Raw genomic sequence first — 19,954 nt, 5'->3', positions numbered from 1 at the left:
GCAGGGCAATGGATCAGTGCAGTAAGGAAAAGGCAACAAGAAAATACTCAAACCGAAAGGCTCAGGTGGCACTGAAAACCAAAACAGCAATGAACAACTAGCTGAATCCAAGTACACGAAGGGGGCCCCTATCAGTTGTATGTCGTGCTTTTCTCTCTAAATATATAAAGTTCAGTGACACCAGTCAGTGCCCGCAGTGTAACTGACACGTAATTATGGCCACATCAACCACTGGCAACCGTTTCTGCTAGTTTATCAAATAAACCGTTGGTTATCAGGAGAATGCAAAAATTGTTCTTCATTAACAAGGAGGAAACTATATTTTTAAATCCTGTCATAGATTGTTTGTTAGGCAACTTTACAGACATGTAATTTAACATCCAAACGTAAAAGTGCAGCAAGTCGCAACCACCTTGATATGTTTAAGAAATAGCTGTTACTACCGACAGTATCTTGCAAAAAAGGTTTTGCTTCCAGTTTCCCGCAAATACCGTTCAACTGCTTTAAGCAATGAGTAACAGATACATTTCCATATTTTTAGGGGAATGTATGCAAGTATTTCCAACTCTTCCCTTACACGTAAAACAAGCCCACCAGTTCAGTGTTTTGACCTGTAGGCAGGCCTGCATCAACAGCCGGGCTGTTATCAGTAACACCGAATGAAGAAGAAAAAAAAGACAGTTTATAATCATAACTAGAGAGAAAAAAAAATCTCTAATCCCCCACACCATGTAGCTACTGCATTTTAAGTGCAAGTCAACAGGCCTTTGCAACCAGGGGCCTGGATTTTTTTTTTAAAAAGATAGCATAATAAACTCTGCAATTATTTATAACAATTTTAAGTATAAATAAGCAGTCCCGTTACTGGTGTGAGGGAGGAGGCTGGGGTAAGGGGGGGGGGGGGGGGGGGGTATTGGGGGTGGGCCCAGCTCTTACCTGTTGTGAGGTTAACTCTACGTGCACCGCACGGGATGAACTGACATTCCTGGCGTTCATAGCCGTCGCGCCGCGTCCCCTTCACATCAGCGTGAAGTGAACGGTCTTTATTCTTTCTATTAAAGCGAATGATAACGGTTCCGGCAGCGGTGAGGGTCGCCTGCCGATAGTGTTGTTACCGCCTCGGTCAATCCCACCACCACAACAACACACACTCCTCCTCCGAGCCCGCTCCATAACACGCGCGTGCGCACACCCAACCTGGCAGCGGATGCTCCCGCCTCCCCGCAGCCTCGCCGCCTCCGATTGGTTGAGAAGGCGCCGGTGGGGCGGGGCGTTCGGTGGAGGCCGAGCCTCGCTATTGGTTGCTAGGCGAACTGTCCGTCACTCGGCCGGCCAGCGGGTTCGGTGGATCGCGGAGTGGTCACATGGTCAGGCGGCGCGCGCGCGCGCGGTCATGTGACACGTCCGGCGCGCGACCAACGGCCGTGAGCGAGCGAGCGAGCGACCGAATGATGGAGGGGCAGTGGACGTTTCGTGTGAGCTCGACAGAGAGATAGAGACAGAGACATCGTGTGAGACAGAGACAGAGACATCGTGTGAGACAGACATCGTGTGAGACAGAGACAGAGACATCGTGTGAGACAGACATCGTGTGAGACAGAGACAGAGACATCGTGTGAGACAGACATCGTGTGAGACAGAGACAGAGACATCGTGTGAGACAGAGACAGAGACATCGTGTGAGACAGAGACAGAGACATCGTGTGAGACAGAGACATCGTGTGAGACAGAGACAGAGACATCGTGTGAGACAGACATCGTGTGAGACAGAGACAGAGACATCGTGTGAGACAGACATCGTGTGAGACAGAGACAGAGACATCGTGTGAGACAGAGACAGAGACATCGTGTGAGACAGAGACATCGTGTGAGACAGAGACAGAGACATCGTGTGAGACAGAGACAGAGACATCGTGTGAGACAGACATCGTGTGAGACAGAGACAGAGACATCGTGTGAGACAGACATCGTGTGAGACAGAGACAGAGACAGCGTGAGACAGAGACATAGTCATAGTGTGAGATTGAGATTGAGATATAGATATAGTGTGAGATTGAGATATAGTGTGAGATTGAGATAGAGACATAGTCATAGTGTGAAACAGACAGACAGAGACACAATCATAGTGTGAAACAGAGACATAGTATGAAACAGAGACAGAAACATAGTGTGAGGCAGAGACATAGTCATAGTGTGAAACAGAGACATAGTGTGAAAGAGATAGAGACATAGTGTGAGATGAACAGAGTCAGAGACATCGTGTGAGATGGACAGACAGACTGAGAGAGACATAGTGGCAGACAGACATAGTCATAATGTGAATCGGACAGACAGACAGAAACATAGTGTGAAACAGAGACATAGTGTTAGACTGACAGAGACATTGTCATAGTGTGAAAGACAGACAGACAGAGACAGTCATGGTGTGAAACAAACAGACAGAGACAAAGTGTGAGACAGACACTGGGAGAGACATAGTGTTTGATAGACAGACAGAGAGACATAGTGTCAGACAGACTGACTGAGAGAGACATAGTGTCAAGACAGACAGACTGAGCGAGACAAAGTGTCAGACAGACAGACTGAGAGAGACATAGTGTCAGACAGACAGACTGAGAGAGACATAGTGTCAGACAGACACAGACTGAGAGAGACATAGTGTCAGACAGACACAGACTGAGAGAGACATAGTGTCAGACAGACAGACAGAGAGAGGCATTGTGTCAGACAGAGAGAGACATAGTGTCAGACAGACAGACTGAGAGACATAGTGTCAGACAGACAGACTGAGAGACATAGTGTCAGACAGACAGACAGAGAGAGACATAGTGTCAGACAGACAGACTGAGAGAGACAGTGTCAGACAGACAGACAGAGAGAGACATAGTGTCAGACAGACTGAGAGAGACAGTGTCAGACAGACAGACTGAGAGAGACATAGTGTCAGACAGACAGACTGAGAGCGACATAGTGTCAGACAGAGAGAGACATAGTGTCAGACAGACAGACTGAGAGAGACAGTGTCAGAAAGACAGACAGACAGACTGAGAGAGACATAGTGTCAAGACAGACAGACTGAGAGAGACAAAGTGTCAGACAGACAGACTGAGAGAGACATAGTGTCAGACAGACAGACTGAGAGAGACATAGTGTCAGACAGACACAGACTGAGAGAGACATAGTGTCAGACAGACACAGACTGAGAGAGACAAAGTGTCAGACAGACAGACAGAGAGAGGCATTGTGTCAGACAGAGAGAGACATAGTGTCAGACAGACAGACTGAGAGACATAGTGTCAGACAGACTGAGAGAGACATAGTGTCAGACAGACAGACTGAGAGAGACATAGTGTCAGACAGACAGACTGAGAGAGACATAGTGTCAGACAGACAGACTGAGAGAGACAGTGTCAGACAGACAGACAGAGAGAGACATAGTGTCAGACAGACAGACTGAGAGACCTAGTGTCAGAAAGACAGACAGACAGACTGAGAGAGACATAGTGTCAGACAGACAGACTGAGAGAGACAGTGTCAGACAGACAGACTGAGAGAGACAGTGTCAGACAGACAGACTGAGAGAGACATAGTGTCAGACAGACAGACCTAGTGTCAGAAAGACAGACAGACAGACTGAGAGAGACATAGTGTCAGATCGACAGACCTAGTGTCAGAAAGACAGACTGAGAGAGACATAGTGTCAGACAGACAGACTGAGAGACATAGTGTCAGACAGACAGACTGAGAGACATAGTGTCAGACAGACAGACTGAGAGAGACAGTGTCAGACAGACAGACTGAGAGAGACAGTGTCAGACAGACAGACTGAGAGAGACATAGTGTCAGACAGACAGACTGAGAGACATAGTGTCAGACAGACAGACTGAGAGAGACAGTGTCAGACAGACAGACTGAGAGAGACAGTGTCAGACAGACTGAGAGAGACAGTGTCAGACAGACAGACTGAGAGAGACATAGTGTCAGACAGAGAGAGACATAGTGTCAGACAGACAGACTGAGAGAGACATAGTGTCAGACAGAGAGAGACATAGTGTCAGACAGAGAGAGACATAGTGTCAGACCGACAGACCTAGTGTCAGAAAGACAGACAGACAGACTGAGAGAGACAGTGTCAGACAGACAGACTGAGAGAGACATAGTGTCAGACAGGCAGACCTAGTGTCAGAAAGACAGACAGACAGACTGAGAGAGACATAGTGTCAGACAGACAGACCTAGTGTCAGAAAGACAGACAGACAGACTGAGAGAGACATAGTGTCAGACAGACAGACTGAGAGACATAGTGTCAGACAGACAGACTGAGAGAGACAGTGTCAGACAGACAGACTGAGAGAGACAGTGTCAGACAGACAGACTGAGAGAGACATAGTGTCAGACAGACAGACTGAGAGAGACATAGTGTCAGAAAGAGACAGACAGACTGAGAGACATAGTGTCAGACAGACAGACTGAGAGAGACAGTGTCAGACAGACAGACTGAGAGAGACAGTGTCAGACAGACAGACTGAGAGAGACATAGTGTCGGACAGACAGACTGAGAGACCTAGTGTCAGACAGACAGACAGAGAGACATAGTGTCAGACAGACAGACTGAGAGAGACATAGTGTCAGACAGGCAGACTGAGAGAGACATAGTGTCAGACAGACAGACTGAGAGAGACATAGTGTCGGACAGGCAGACTGAGAGACATAGTGTCAGACAGACAGACTGAGAGACATAGTGTCAGACAGACAGACTGAGAGAGACAGTGTCAGACAGACAGACTGAGAGAGACAGTGTCAGACAGACAGACTGAGAGAGACATAGTGTCAGACAGACAGACTGAGAGAGACATAGTGTCAGAAAGAGACAGACAGACTGAGAGACATAGTGTCAGACAGACAGACTGAGAGAGACAGTGTCAGACAGACAGACTGAGAGAGACAATGTCAGACAGACAGACTGAGAGAGACATAGTGTCGGACAGACAGACTGAGAGACCTAGTGTCAGACAGACAGACAGAGAGACATAGTGTCAGACAGACAGACTGAGAGAGACATAGTGTCAGACAGGCAGACTGAGAGAGACATAGTGTCAGACAGACAGACTGAGAGAGACATAGTGTCGGACAGGCAGACTGAGAGACATAGTGTCAGACAGACAGACTGAGAGAGACAGTGTCAGACAGACAGACTGAGAGACATAGTGTCAGACAGACAGACTGAGAGAGACATAGTGTCAGACAGACAGACTGAGAGACATAGTGTCAGACAGACAGACTGAGAGAGACAGTGTCAGACAGACAGACTGAGAGACATAGTGTCAGACAGAGAGAGACATACTGTCAGACAGACAGACTGAGAGAGACATAGTGTCAGACAGGCAGACCTAGTGTCAGAAAGACAGACAGACAGACTGAGAGAGACATAGTGTCAGACAGACAGACCTAGTGTCAGAAAGACAGACAGACAGACTGAGAGAGACATAGTGTCAGACAGACAGACTGAGAGACATAGTGTCAGACAGACAGACTGAGAGAGACAGTGTCAGACAGACAGACTGAGAGAGACAGTGTCAGACAGACAGACTGAGAGAGACAGTGTCAGACAGACAGACTGAGAGAGACAGTGTCAGACAGACAGACTGAGAGAGACATAGTGTCAGACAGACAGACTGAGAGACATAGTGTCAGACAGACAGACTGAGAGAGACAGTGTCAGACAGACAGACTGAGAGAGACAGTGTCAGACAGACAGACTGAGAGAGACATTGTGTCGGACAGACAGACTGAGAGACCTAGTGACAGACAGACAGACAGAGAGACATAGTGTCAGACAGACAGACTGAGAGAGACATAGTGTCAGACAGGCAGACTGAGAGAGACATAGTGTCAGACAGACAGACTGAGAGAGACATAGTGTCGGACAGACAGACTGAGAGAGACAGTGTCAGACAGACAGACTGAGAGAGACATAGTGTCAGACAGAGAGAGACATAGTGACAGACAGACAGACTGAGAGAGACATAGTGTCAGACAGACAGACAGACTGAGAGAGACATAGTGTCAGACAGACAGACAGACTGAGAGAGACATAGTGTCAGACAGACAGAGACATTCTCAGACAGTTGTACAACCACACATACACCCATTGTAAATGCACCCAATGGGTGGCATCAAGTCTCGCCGTTAATGATGAAGCACATGAAAGGGCGTTTTCACAAAAGGGACTCAGGAATGGGCAAGACGTGGCAATGGTGGTGAGGATCATAACATTTAATGTGCATTTAACAAAAACCAAATATAAATGAAAAACATGACATTCTGTCAGACAACCTTGTGCATACCCTTGGTGATTACAAAACCTTAGACTTCCTCTTCCTACTGCTTCTACGTGGTGGATTCCCTGTGGCTGCAGCAGAGGTAGTGACAGGTTGCTCAGATTCATGTTTGGACTGCTTAGATGCTTTCAGCCTACAACCCCTGGGTTTTGGAGCCCATGAAGGCCCCGCCAAAGACTGCTCCACCTGCACCTCTGCAGGGCAGACTCGGCCATCTGGAGAGGAGGCAGCATTGCGGGTACCAGTTGCGGGGGGGGCATAGGTTGAGATGTGGGAGCAATTTGAGTGGGGTCCCCACTTCCATGTCCCCTTTCATCATCATCCCTTTCCTGGGCCAGGGCCACAAAACCCCTACCACTCTGCTGGGCAACAGCTTGGAGGACGTCTGTGATGCCTTGTAAGGCCATTGCTAATGTATTTGTCAGCCTGTTTAAGGCTGCAGAATGTTGTTCACTCTGAGTCCGCACGGCCGTTGCCAGGGCCTGAATAGACTCATTTGTGAGCTGTGCTTGAAGCTCAATGGAGGCTGCCATTCTCTTCATCGCAGACATTCTCGCACTTACCTGCGCCACCAGTCAACTAATGCTGGAGGTGGACTCCTCCATCCTCTCTGCTATTGTGGAGAGTGAGCGTGGCATGTCTTCCCGGTACGTGGCAAAGGCGTGTCTGTACCTCGATTATTCTCCTTTTCAAGGATGGCTCCCGGGGTTCAGCATCTGTGCCAAGCTGAGCAGAGCTTGGAGAGGAGTGCACCCACTGACACAGACTCTCCACCGCTGCCCCTGCCACCAGCGTCTGCTCTCCCTTGCTCACTTGTGTGTGGTGACTCACCAGGTGACAACCCAACTACCTCTCTAATAGGACTCACGGAGGTGTGAGTATCTGCGCTGGTGGATGGCTTACTAAGATGTGAAGGTGCGCCCTCAGAGGCAGGGAACTCCTCTGAGGAATCGCCCTCGCACACGTCTTCACTCCTTGACGGCCCTGGAAGAGAACATACAGCAATATTGAGATTCATCGTAGAAGTAATATTGCGATGAGCATACTGAGGTGTGCAACAGGTCAATCATTGATAACGTCAATCCATGTTGTGTTTGAGGGATGTTAAAGTTCTATCACCAGACGTTTGCAAGGTGCCAGTCTAGCACCCTCGATGGCCAGGCTTTCCAGTGTTCAGCTTATTTCCAAGGCCGCCTCCTCTGCCTCTGTAAAGGCCATAATTTGTGGAGGCCCCCCTCCAGTCTAACTCCTCTCCCTTGCATTTTGCAATCTCTTTCTCTACAAGGGAAGAAAGTACAGACGTGTGAGTGAGGTCACCCGATGGATGTGTTGCTCTGGGTCAGGCTGACAATGAGATGCATCAGAGGGTGACCGTCAGACAGATTGATCACGTTGCATCAGGATTGGGGTGAGTGGGAGAGGTGGGTGCACAAATGGGGGGATGAAGAAGTGCATAGAAAGTGAAGGTAACTTGACACTGAGCCTTAAGTGGGTGTGAGGAGTGATGTGATGGAGGAGGCTTCGCAGGGCAGTGTAAGCCGGGGGTGGGGGGGGCGGCGGAGGGGGTAATGTTCACCGCAGAATGCAGGTGAATCAGTAACTGTACTCACTTTTCCTGAGCTGGTTACGTCATTAAATCGCTTCCTGCACTGCAACCACGACTGGGGCCCGTGCTCCTGCTGCTTACCTGTTCTGCCACCTCCAGCCCCGCCTTCTTGGTGGCAGAACCAGGTGTGTTCCTTCTGTCGGGTGGTTATAGCACCTCCCTCCTGTTTCTCATAGCAGCCAGTAATATCTCCAGGGTGGGGTCCGAGAACCTGAATGCTGGCTTTGCCCTATGACGTTCCACTCTGCTTTTTCCTCCTTTCACCTTCAAAATGCATTGTTGCATTGGCCCTTTAAATAGTGGGCTTTGAATCGCGTCATGTGGGTGCGCTGTACACCCGCTGCGTAGCTTGAGGACGCGAAACCTGGAAGTTGCATGAAGTGACTTCAATTGAGTTGCAATCGCTCAGGAACGTACACAAAAAAAATTTCCTGGTTTTCCCACCCGCTTATTCCCACTGCTGAGATCCCTGTTAAAATTTAGGCCTTAGTGTGAGACAGACACACTGAGAGACATAGTGTGAGGCAGACACACTGAGAGCGACATAGGAAGTGATTTTAGGAGGCAATTGCGGGGGCGGGGGGGGTCCGAAAAACACGGAAATCCTGTTCGGGTGCGGACGACTTCCGAGTTTCCCCATGTGTGCGCGGGCGACCTCAGAACGGAAGTCCCACCAGCAATTAAAGCCAGTGGGATGACAGTTAAAGAGCCAAATGTACCTCATTGAGGTACCTAAGGCACCCTACCTGTGACAGATTAAGTAGTGAGAAAGATTTTTAACTTACCTGGGCGACATGTCCACCGCTTCGGCCGGATCAGGGAAAAAGAAACTAAATAAATTAAATAAAAAACAATGCAAGTAAGTGTAAACACTAAATGCACCTACCTTTGAAACCTGCTCCGATGTCCGATGTCTCCCGCTCCGATGTCCACCTCTTCATCCTCCCGATCTTCCCCTGTTCCCCCCGATCTTCCCTCTTCCCCTTTCCCCCTCCTCCACGATCTTCCCCTCTCCACCTTATCCCCCCCCCCCCCCCACGGTCTTCCAGTCCAGCGTTGGATCTTCCATTCTCCCCACCCCACCTTCCGTTCCAGCGCCAGATGACGTCTGACTCTCTCTCTTTCTCGCCTCCCCCGCCCCCGCGTTGCAGCTCCTGATGGCAGCCAGCCGTCAATCAGACTAGCTGCCGGGTGCGAAACCAGAGAGGACGTTAACCACTATCAATCAATGTGCGATCGCGTTAGAAACGGTAAGTTTGGTTCATGCGGGTTTGCCAGGCACCCAATCGCGCCTCCCCACTGCCATCCTGCCTCCCCACTAATATCGGGACCATAGTGTGAGACAAGCACTGAGAGAGACATAGTGTGAGACAGATACACTGAGAGTGATAGAGAGAGGCACATGGTGCGACACAGACATAGTGATGGCGACACATAGTGTGAGACAGACACACTGAGCAAGACATAGAGTGTGATATATACTGAGTCACAGCGAGGGACACAAGGTGAGACAGACACACATACTGAGAGTGAGAGAGACATAATTTGAAGGCAAATTATTGAGTTGGTTAGGAGTTTAGTTAGGTGGTAGAAGACAGAAAATGGGGATAATGGGCATGTGCTCGAATTGTAAGGAAGTGACTAGTGGTGTCCCACAAGGATCAATGCTGGGCCCTCAAGTATTCACTATATTTATTAATGACTTAGATAATACAATAGAGAGCCATATATCCAAGTTTGCCGATGACACAAAAATTGTTACTGCTTACTTTGTCAACAAAAATTGTTAAGTGAGTGGGAGAAACTGTGGCAGATAGATTTCAGTGCAGGTAAGTATGAGGTCATCCATTTTCGACCAAAAAAGGATAGATCTGAGTTTTTTAAATGGTGACAAGCTAGGTACAGTGGAGGTCCAAAGAGATTTCGGGGCCAGATAAAAAAAATAATCAAAAAGGCTAATCGAATGTTAGCCTTTATTACTAGAGGGCTAGAATATAAAGGGGAGGAAGTTTAGCTACAGCTGTATATAGCTCTGGTTAGGCCACATCTGGAGTTCTGTGTACAGTTCTGGGCACCGCACCGTAGAAAAGATATGTTATCCTGGAAGGGTTGGATTATGAGGAGAGATTACATAAACTAGGCTTGTACTCCCTGGAATATAGACAGGTAAAGGGTGATTTGATTGAGGTTTTTAGGATTTTGAAAGGAATTATTATGGATAGATGGAGATAAACTTTTTCTGCTGGTGGGGGAGCCTAGGACAAGGGGACATAACCTTAATATCAGAGCCAGGCCATTGAGGAGAGAAGTTAGGAAATACTTCTTCATGTAAAGGGTGGTAGAAGTATGGAACTCTCTCCCACAAAAAGCAGCAGATGCTAGCTCAATTAATAATTTTAAATCTGAGAGCGATAGATTTTTGCTAGCCAAGGGTATTAAGGAATATGGAGCCAATGCGGGTGAATGGAGTTCGGATACAGATCAGCCATGATCTCAGTGAATGGCAGAACAGGCTCAAGGGCTGAATGGCCTACTCCTGTTCTTATGTTCCTATACAGTGTGACAGATACACTGAGTCACAGTGAGGGACATAAGATGAGAGACACATAGTGTGACACAGACATACTGAGGGAGACATACAGTGCGACAGTTACACTGACAGGCACACTGGTTGATAGACTCAGTGAGACTGACAAACAAACATACTGATAGAGAGAGACACATAGTGTGACAGACATACTGAGAGAGACATACAGTGTAACAGATACACAGTGGTAGACAGACATAGTGAGACTGACGTACACATACTGAGGGAGATACAGTTAGAGAGAGATACATAATCTGAGACAGACACATTGACAATGACACACATACTGATAGAAACCTAGTGTGAGACAGTCAACACACTGACAGAGACACAGTGATAGAGACACATAGTGGGAGACAGATGCACAGACAGAGACATACATTTACTGACAAAGACACACAGACAGAGAGAGACATACACATGAGACAGACACACACTGACCGAGAAACTCAATGATAGATACGCAGAGAGACATACAGGAAGTGTGAGACAGACAAAAATATTCACTGAGTGTTTCTCCCTCTCTATCAGTGTTAGAGGCATAGAGAGAGGCACACATTACAACAGTGACTACACTTCAAAATACTTCATTGGCTGTAAAGTGCTTTGGGACGTCCTGAGGTCGTGAAAAGCGTCATATAAATGCACGTCTTTCTTTCTATCCTTAACAGTCATGATGTGGAGATGCCGGTGATGGACTGGGGTGGACAAATGTACGGAATCTTACAACACCAGGTTATAGTCCAACAGTTTTATTTGAAAATCACAAGCTTTCGGAGATTACCTCCTTCATCAGGTGAGTGAGTGAATGAGAGGTTCTCAAATCGCATATCTTACATTAGGCTGGGACACCATCACACCAATCAAAGATGTTGTTGGTGTTCAGAGAGGTTAGCCACGGAAAACAGTAGGTCCCAGTGTACTGAATACACAATGAGTCAAATTACACAGACAAAGAGAGGAAGAGACCCGAAAGGCAGAGAGAGAGAATGTCCAGTTGTATTAAAAACAGATAACTTTTTTTTCCTGCTGGTGCGGTTACGTGTAGCGTGACATGAACCCAAGATCCCGGTTGAGGCCGTCCTCGTGGGTGCGGAACTTGGCTATCAATTTCTGCTCGACGATTTTGCGTTGTCGTGTGTCTCGAAGGCCGCCTTGGAGAATGCTTACCCGAAGATCGGTGGCTGAATGTCCTTGACTGCTAAAGTGTTCCCCGACTGGGAGGGAACCCTCCTGTCTGGCGATTGTTGCGCAGTGTCGGTTCATCGGTTGTCGCAGTGTCTGCATGGTCTCGCCAATGTACCATGCTCCGGGGCATCCTTTCCTGCAACGTATGAGGTAGACAACGTTGGCCGAGTCACAGGAGTATGAACCACGTACATGGTGGGTGATGTCCTTTCGTGTGATGGTGGTATCTGTGTCGATGATCTGGCATGTCTTGCAGAGGTTACCGTGGCAGGGTTGTGTGGTGTCGTGGACGCTGTTCTCCTGAAAGCTGGGTATTTTGCTGCGAACGATGGTCTGTTTGAGGTTGGGTGGCTGTTTGAAGGCGAGTAGTGGAGGCATGGAGATGGCCTTAGCGAGGTGTTCGTCGTCATCGATGACATGTTGAAGGCTGCGAAGAACATGGCGTAGTTTCTCCGCTCCGGGGAAGTACTGGACGACGAAGGGTACTCTGTTGGTTGCGTCCCGTGTTTGTCTTCTGAGGAGGTCTATGCAATTCCTCGCTGTGGCCCATCGGAACTGCCGATCGACAAGTCGAGCGTCATATCCCGTTCTTACGAGGGCGTCTTTCAGCGTCTGTAGGTGTCCATCGCGTTCCTCCTCGTCTGAGCAGATCCTGTGTATTCGCAGGGCCTGTCTATAGGGGATGGCCTCTTTGACGTGGTTAGGATGGAAGCTGGAAAAGTGGAGCATCGTGTGGTTGTCCGTGGGCTTGCGGTAGAGTGAGGTGCTGAGGTGCCCGTCTTTGATGGAGATTTGTGTGTCCAAGAAAGAAACCGATTCTGAGGAGTAGTCCATGGTGAGTTTGATGGTGGGATGGAACTTGTACTCCCCGCGTGGGAGACTTCTACTGCCTCCAAAAAATACACAAAGCCAACACACCCGGACATCCTATCGTATCAGGCAACGGAACCCTGTGTGAGAACCTCTCTGGATACGTCGAGGGCATCCTGAAACCCATCGTACAGGGAACCCCCAGCTTCTGTCGCGACACTACAGACTTCCTACAAAAACTCAGCACCCACGGACCAGTTGAACCAGGAACACTTCTCACCACGATGGACATCTCGGCACTCTACACCAGTATCCCCCACGATGACGGCATCGCTGCGCCAGCCTCAGTACTCAACACCCAACAACAGCCAATCTCCAGACGCGATCCTACAACTCATCCGCTTCATCCTGGATCACAATGTCTTCACCTTCGACAAACAGTTCTTTACCCAAACACACGGAACAGCCATGGGGACCAAATTCGCACCCCAATACGCCAACATTTTCATGCACAAGTTCGAGCACGACTTCTTCACTGCACAGGACCTCCAACCAACGCTGTACACCAGATACATCGACGACATTTTCTTCCTATGGACCCACGGCGAAGAATCACTGACGAGACTACACGATAACATCAACAAGTTCCATCCCACCATCAAACTCACCATGGACTACTCAGAATCGGTTTCTTTCTTGGACACACAAATCTCCATCAAAGACGGGCACCTCAGCACCTCACTCTACCGCAAGCCCACGGGCAACCACACGATGCTCCACTTTTCCAGCTTCCACCCTAACCAAGTCAAAGAGGCCATCCCCTATGGACAGGCCCTGCGAATACACAGGATCTGCTCAGACGAGGAGGAACGCGATGGACACCTACAGACACTGAAAGATGCCCTCGTAAGAACGGGATATGACGCTCGACTTGTCGATCGGCAGTTCCAACGGGCCACAGCGAGGAATCGCATAGACCTCCTCAGAAGACAAACACAGGACGCAACCAACAGAGTACCCTTCGTCATCCAGTACTTCCCCGGAGCGGAGAAACTACGCCATGTTCTCCGCAGCCTTCAACATGTCATCGATGACTATGAACACCTCGCCAAGGCCATCCCCATGCCTCCACTACTCGCCTTCAAACAGCCACCCAACCATTGTTCGCAGCAAATTACCCAGCTTTCAGGAGAACAGCGTTCACGACACCACACAACCCTGCCACGGCAACCTCTGCAAGACATGCCAGATCATCGACACAGATACCACCATCACACGAAAGGACACCACCCACCAGGTACGTGGTTCATATTCCTGTGACTCGGCCAACGTTGTCTACCTTATACGTTGCAGGAAAGGATGCCCCGGAGCATGGTACGTTGGCGAGACCATGCAGACACTACGACAACCGATGAACGGACACTGCGCAACAATCGCCAGACAGGAGAGTTCCCTCCCAGTCGGGGAACACTTTAGCAGTCAAGGACATTCAGCCACCGATCTTCGGGTAAGCATTCTCCAAGGCGGCCTTTGAGACACACGACAACGCAAAATCGTCGAGCAGAAATTGATAGCCAAGTTCCGCACCCATGAGGAGAGCCTCAACCGGGATCTTGGGTTCATGTCACGCTACACGTAACCCCACCAGCAGGAAAAAAAAGTTATCTTTTTAATACAACTGGACATTCTCTCTCTCTCTCTCTGCCTTTCGGGTCTCTTCCTCTTTTTGTCTGTGTAATTTGACCCATTGTGTATTCAGTACACTGGGACCTACTGTTTTCCGTGGCTAACCTGTCTGAACACCAACGGCACCTTTGATTGGTGTGATGGTGTCCCAGCCTAATATAAGATATGCGATTTGAGAACCTCTCATTCACTCACTCATCTGATGAAGAAGATAATCTCCGAAAGCTTGTGATTTTCAAATAAAACTGTTGGACTATAACCTGGTGTTGTAAGATTCCGTACATTTATCCTTAACAGTGACAGAGACACTCAGACACACACACATACACACACACACACTGACAGATGCTCAGTGATCGAAACACGCACCGATAGACACTCAGTGATGGGGACTTACACAGTGAGAGGAAGACACACAAAGAGTGGGGGTATGTCACATTTTTGGATTTTTTTGAGTACTTTTCCACAGAACGGATTTGGAAAAGGATTTACTTTAATGTCTTTGAAAAGCAATGTTATTATTAGTTTTATTTAAAGAGGCACCTAGATGAAAGGTGGTTAATATGCGAATCATGAGTTGCTTCTCCCAGAGAGTAAACAAGTGATTCATTAGTCTGGGTATTTGGGAAAGACATCTGTCACCATTGTGTTGGGAAACCCTTTGAACTATCACTCTGTGAGAGGTAATGGCTTTCTGATGCAAGGTGAGAGGTTTTTAAGAAGAGAACACAAACATCAAGGAAGGCAGATGGACTTTTGTAAACAGGATGCTGCACAGGCAAACAGTCAGCAAAAGGCTGTGAAATACAGGATACTGTAGGGAGAGTGAATCTGGGCTATAGGATAGGATTCAGAGCGATTACTTTGTTAAATTAAGTAAGACGACCCACCAAAGTGGGGATGGTGTTGCAACTTCTTTATTTTGTATCATTACGTGGATATAAGTTGTACGGTCTGAACTAAGCGATTGATCGCACCCACCGTTTTGTACATTTCACCTTACTGTGGAATAAAGCAGCTTAATATCCGAGCAAAACTTCACCTCATTTGGTGTTAACTCAGTTTGACTTCAGAGAGATTGAAGAAACACATATGCAGAAGACACAAGTATCCGGTCCAGATTACAAGGAGATACCAGATCCCCAGGTTATGCTATCGTTCAAGCAGATATAGGGCAGTGTGAGTCAATTCCCATAAAAGTAAGATGCTCAGACCGCTTCTAGGAATGACTGATGGTTCATAGGTACCTTATTGAACCATCTAAGGTACCTATGGCAAATCCAAATTCATAACACACACCCTTAATAATCTTTTATACCTTTTATAGGTTCAACTCTCCGACACCTTCTTTCCAAACTGAAAATAGGAACAGGAGTAGGCCATTCAGCCCCTCGAGCTTACTCCGCCATTTAATTAGATCATGGCTAATCTGCATCTCAACTCCATTCACCCGCCTTTGTTCCATATCACTTGATACCCTTACCTAATAAAATTCTGTCAAATGTGGTATTGAAAATTTCAATTGATCCTGCATCCATAGCCTTTTGGAGAAGAGAGTTCCACATTTCCATTACCCTTGTGAAAAAGCACTTCCTGATTTCACTCCTAAATGGCCTAGCTCTAATTATAAGATTGTGCCCCCTTGTTCTGGATTCCCCCACCAGAGGAAATAACTTGTCTGTATCTACTCTATCAAATCCCTTTATCATTTTAAGCATCTCAATTAGATCACCCCTCAATCTTCCAAATTCAAAGGAACCCATCCTCATAATTTAACCCTTTTAGCCCCAGTATCATTCTGGTGAATCTGCACTGCATCCCTTCAGAGGCCAAGGTGCCCTGAACTGAACACAATACTCTAGTATTGCCCAAGTTTCTCCAGTCTTTCATCATAACTCAGAACCCTGACACTGGGGATCGGTTCCATGGCTTTTCTCTCCATTGTCTCCAGAGTTTAAATGTCTCTCTTGTTTCTTGCCAACCAGAACTGGACTCAATATTCAAGGTGCAGTCTGACCAAAGCACTATACAGTTACAACACTACTTCCTCTGTCGCCTACTGTTTTGGCTATGTAGTGTTGTTGACTGCTGCTGTACATTTGTTGGACATGTTTAGCATCAAGTTTACTGAGACTCTAAGGTTTCTTTCAGCTTCATCCTTAACTATTTCAACACCATTCATGGAATACTTGTGCTGTCCATTTTCCTTCCTATGTATAACACTTTCCATTTGTTCTGCATTAAATTTCATCTCCCATTGTTCTGCCCACTTGGATATTTTGTCCAGCATGCTCAGAATTATACCTTTAAAGATAGCCCACTTGTCTTCTACTCTTCCAATGTATTTGTTTTAATTCTTACATTATTTCATTGAAATTGATTCTTTTAAAGTTATGTGTCTGGCTCCTGGGCCTTAGAGCTGTCCATTGAAGAGAACTATTTACCCTTCTCAAAGGTCTTCGACCCTTCTATTAAACCAATACACAAGGCTGGGCCTGATTCTTTGCTCTGTACCAAGGTAGCTTGGAACCACCACTGCCGATATACTTACCACAGAAATATGATTCAAACCCCTTTGAAGTTAAACTGAAAATAAAGGCATTAGATGACAGCATCTCTCATAATTACATTAGGGTGACAGCTATTGATAGCCAATCATTGACAGTGGCAAAGATGTTTGTGATTGGACATCATGGCTCTGCTCAATTAAACAATCAGCATCTCAGTCAACCCATTGTGTTGGCCTGAGAAACTCGCACTTTGTGGAGCCCTTGCAGCCAACCTGCCTGGGCTGAACTTGGGCTTTTCTGTTGAGAAATAATGTGTGTTAACCCCTTAGATGCTGTTTTTATCAATACAAGTTAAAAATCTAACACAAACAAAAAGTACATTCATGTCTCATCAGTTTAGCCTCCCAGTCAACATTATATACCTCTTTGGCTAGTTAGTATTCTCAGTGTGATATTTTCATGGTCCCAGGGGCTTGGGAGCATTCTATTCCACCCAGAATTCAGTTATCTGTCTGTATTTACTGTTATAATCCTCAATCCCATTCCTAATCTATGCCATGTGGAATCCACCAGCTGGTATCTACAAAGCACTTCATAGAAACATAGAAAATTTACAGCACAGAAGGAGGCCATTTGGCCCATCGAGTCCTTGCCAGTCGAAAAAAAGCTACCCAGTCTAATCCCACTTTCCAGCACTTGGTCCATAGACTTGTAGATTATGGCACTTCAGGTGCATATCCAAGCACTTTTTAAATGTGATGAGTGTTTCTGCCTCTATCACTCTTTCATGTAGTGAGTTCCAGACCCCCACCACCCTCTGGGTGAAAGGATTTTTCCTCCACTCCCCACTAATCTTCTACCAATTACTTTAAATCCATGCCCCCTGGTTATTGACCTCTCTGCTAAGGGAAATAGGTCCTTTCTGTCCACTCTATCTAGGTCCCTCATAATTTTATACACCTCAATTAAATCACCCCTCAGCCTCCTCTGTTGCAAAGAAAACAACCCCAGCCGAGCCAATCTTTCCTCATATCTAAAATTCTCCAGTCCTGGCAATATCCTCATGAATCTTCTCTGAACCCTCTCTAGTGCAATCACGTCCTTCATGTAATATGGTGACCAGAACTTTATGCAGTACTCAAGCTGTAGCCTAACTAGTGTTTTATACAGTTCAAGCATAACCTCCCTGCTGTTGCATTCTATGCCTCAGCTAATAAAGGAAAGTTTCCCATATATCGCTTTAACCACCTTATCTACCTGTCCTGCTACCTTCAGGGATCTGTGGACATGCACTCCAAGATCCCTCTCTCCCTCTACACCTCTCAGTATCCTCCCATTTATTGTGTATTCCCTTGCCTTGTTTGACCTCCCCAAATGCATTACCTCACACTTCTCTGGATTGAATTCCATTTGCCATTTTTTCTGCCCACCTGACCAGTCCATTGATATCTTCCTGCAGTCTACAGCTTTCCTCCTCACTATCAACCACACGGACAATTTTTGTATCATCTGCAAACATCTTAATTATGCCCCCTACATTTAAGTCTAAATCATTTATATATACCACAAAAAGCAAGGGACCTAGCACTGAGCCCTGCAGAACCCCACTGGAAACAGCCTTCCCGTCTCAAAAACACCCGTCGACCATTACCCTTTGCTTCCTGCCACTGAGTCAATTTTGGATCCAACTTGCCATTTTCCCTTGGATCCCATGGGCTTTTACTTTTTTTGACCAGCCTGCCATGTGGGACCACGTCAAAGCCTTGTTGAAATCCATGTAGACCACATCAAATGCACTACCCTCATCGACCTTCCTTGATATCTCTTCAAAGAATTCAGTCAAGTTAGATAGACACGACCTTCTCTTAACAAATTCATGTTGATTGTCCTTGATTAATCCGTGCCTTTCTAAATGACGGTTTCTACTGTCTCAGAATTGATTTCAGTAATTTGCCCACCATCGAAGTTAGACTGACTGGCCTGTAATTATTCGGTCTATCCTTTTCTACCTTTTTAAACAATGGTACAACGTTAGCAGTCCTCCAATCCCCCGGCACCACGCCTGTAGCCAGGGAGGATTGGAAAATGATGGTCAAGAGCCTCTGCTATTTCCACCCTTGCTTCTTTTAACAGCCTGGGATACATTTCATCCGGGCCTGGCGATTTATCTACTTTCAAAGATGCCAAACCCCTTAATACTTCCTCTCTCACTATGTTTATCCCATCCAATATTTCACATTACTTCTCCTTAACTACAGTCTCTGTATCGTCCTCCTCTTTTGTGAAGACAGACCGCAAAGTATTCATTAAGAACCATACCCACATCTTCCGCCTCCACACTTAGGTTATCTTTTTGGTCTCTAATAGGCCCTACTCTCTCCTCAGTTATCCTCTTGCTCTTTATGTATTTATAAAATATTTTTGGGTTTTCCTTAATTTTACTTGCCAGTATTTTTTCATACCCTCTCTTTGCTTTCCTAATTTCCTTTTTAATTTCACCCCTGCACTTTCTATACTCTTCTAGGCTTTCTGCAGTATTGAGCTTCCCTTTTTTGCCTTAGCTTACCCTGAATGCTCCTTGTCATCCATGAGGCTCTAGATTTGGCAGTCCTACCCTCTAAACTTCCACGTGTCTATCTGTGACCTCAGCTCATCTGCCTTATTCACTTTACTCCTTGCATTGAGGGATATACCATTAAGCACTGCACTCATATTCGCAGCACCATTCCAAAAGCAAGCTGAACAGTGGCACCAAGCTTACCTCTTAGAGAGGGAAGAGCCCTGAAAGGGAAGTGTCTTGCAAAACACTTGACGTTGTGTATCAACTGGGATTGTTCTCCTTAGAGCAGAGAAGGATAAGGGAAGATTTATTATTGGTGTTTAAAATTATGAGGTGTTTTGATAGAGTAAATAAAGAGAAACAGTTCCTACTAGCAGGATGGTCGGTAACTAGAGGACACAGATTTAAGATAATTAGCAAAGGAACCAGAGGGGAGATGAGGAGCATTTTTTTTACGCAGCAAGTTGTTATGATCTGGAATACACTGCCTGAAAGAGTGGTGTAACTTTCAAAAGGGAATTGGATATATACTTGAAAAGGAAACATTTCCAGGGTTATAGGGAAAGAGCGGGGGAAATGGAACTAATTAGCCAGCTCTTTCAAAGAGCTGGCACAGGCACGCTGGGCCGAATGGCCGCCTTCTGTGCTGTAAGATTCTATGATTCT

At 46.8% G+C, this 19,954-nt stretch overlaps 1 protein-coding gene and 1 long non-coding RNA gene across 2 annotated transcripts in view; one reads left to right on the top strand and one right to left on the bottom strand.

Moving 5' to 3' along the window:
• Positions 1-1,177, bottom strand: part of uvrag (UV radiation resistance associated gene) — a 260,049-nt gene extending 258,872 nt beyond the window's left edge. The window contains exon 1 of the mRNA XM_067985644.1: positions 937-1,177. Coding sequence (XP_067841745.1) covers positions 937-996 — 60 coding nt within the window. The 5' untranslated portion in view covers positions 997-1,177. The remainder of the gene's footprint in view (positions 1-936) is intronic.
• A 2,798-nt stretch (positions 1,178-3,975) lies between these two features.
• The window catches only part of LOC137322697 (uncharacterized), a 36,659-nt gene continuing 20,680 nt past the window's right edge, over positions 3,976-19,954 (top strand). Inside the window, exon 1 of the long non-coding RNA XR_010963210.1 lies at positions 3,976-6,260. This is a non-coding gene — a long non-coding RNA (uncharacterized lncRNA). The remainder of the gene's footprint in view (positions 6,261-19,954) is intronic.

The sequence above is a fragment of the Heptranchias perlo genome, chromosome 6, assembly GCF_035084215.1.
Source record: "Heptranchias perlo isolate sHepPer1 chromosome 6, sHepPer1.hap1, whole genome shotgun sequence".
NCBI lineage: Eukaryota > Metazoa > Chordata > Chondrichthyes > Hexanchiformes > Hexanchidae > Heptranchias > Heptranchias perlo.
The sequence above is the reverse complement of the archived record's forward strand: the minus strand, read 5'-3'. Positions and strand labels throughout refer to the sequence as shown.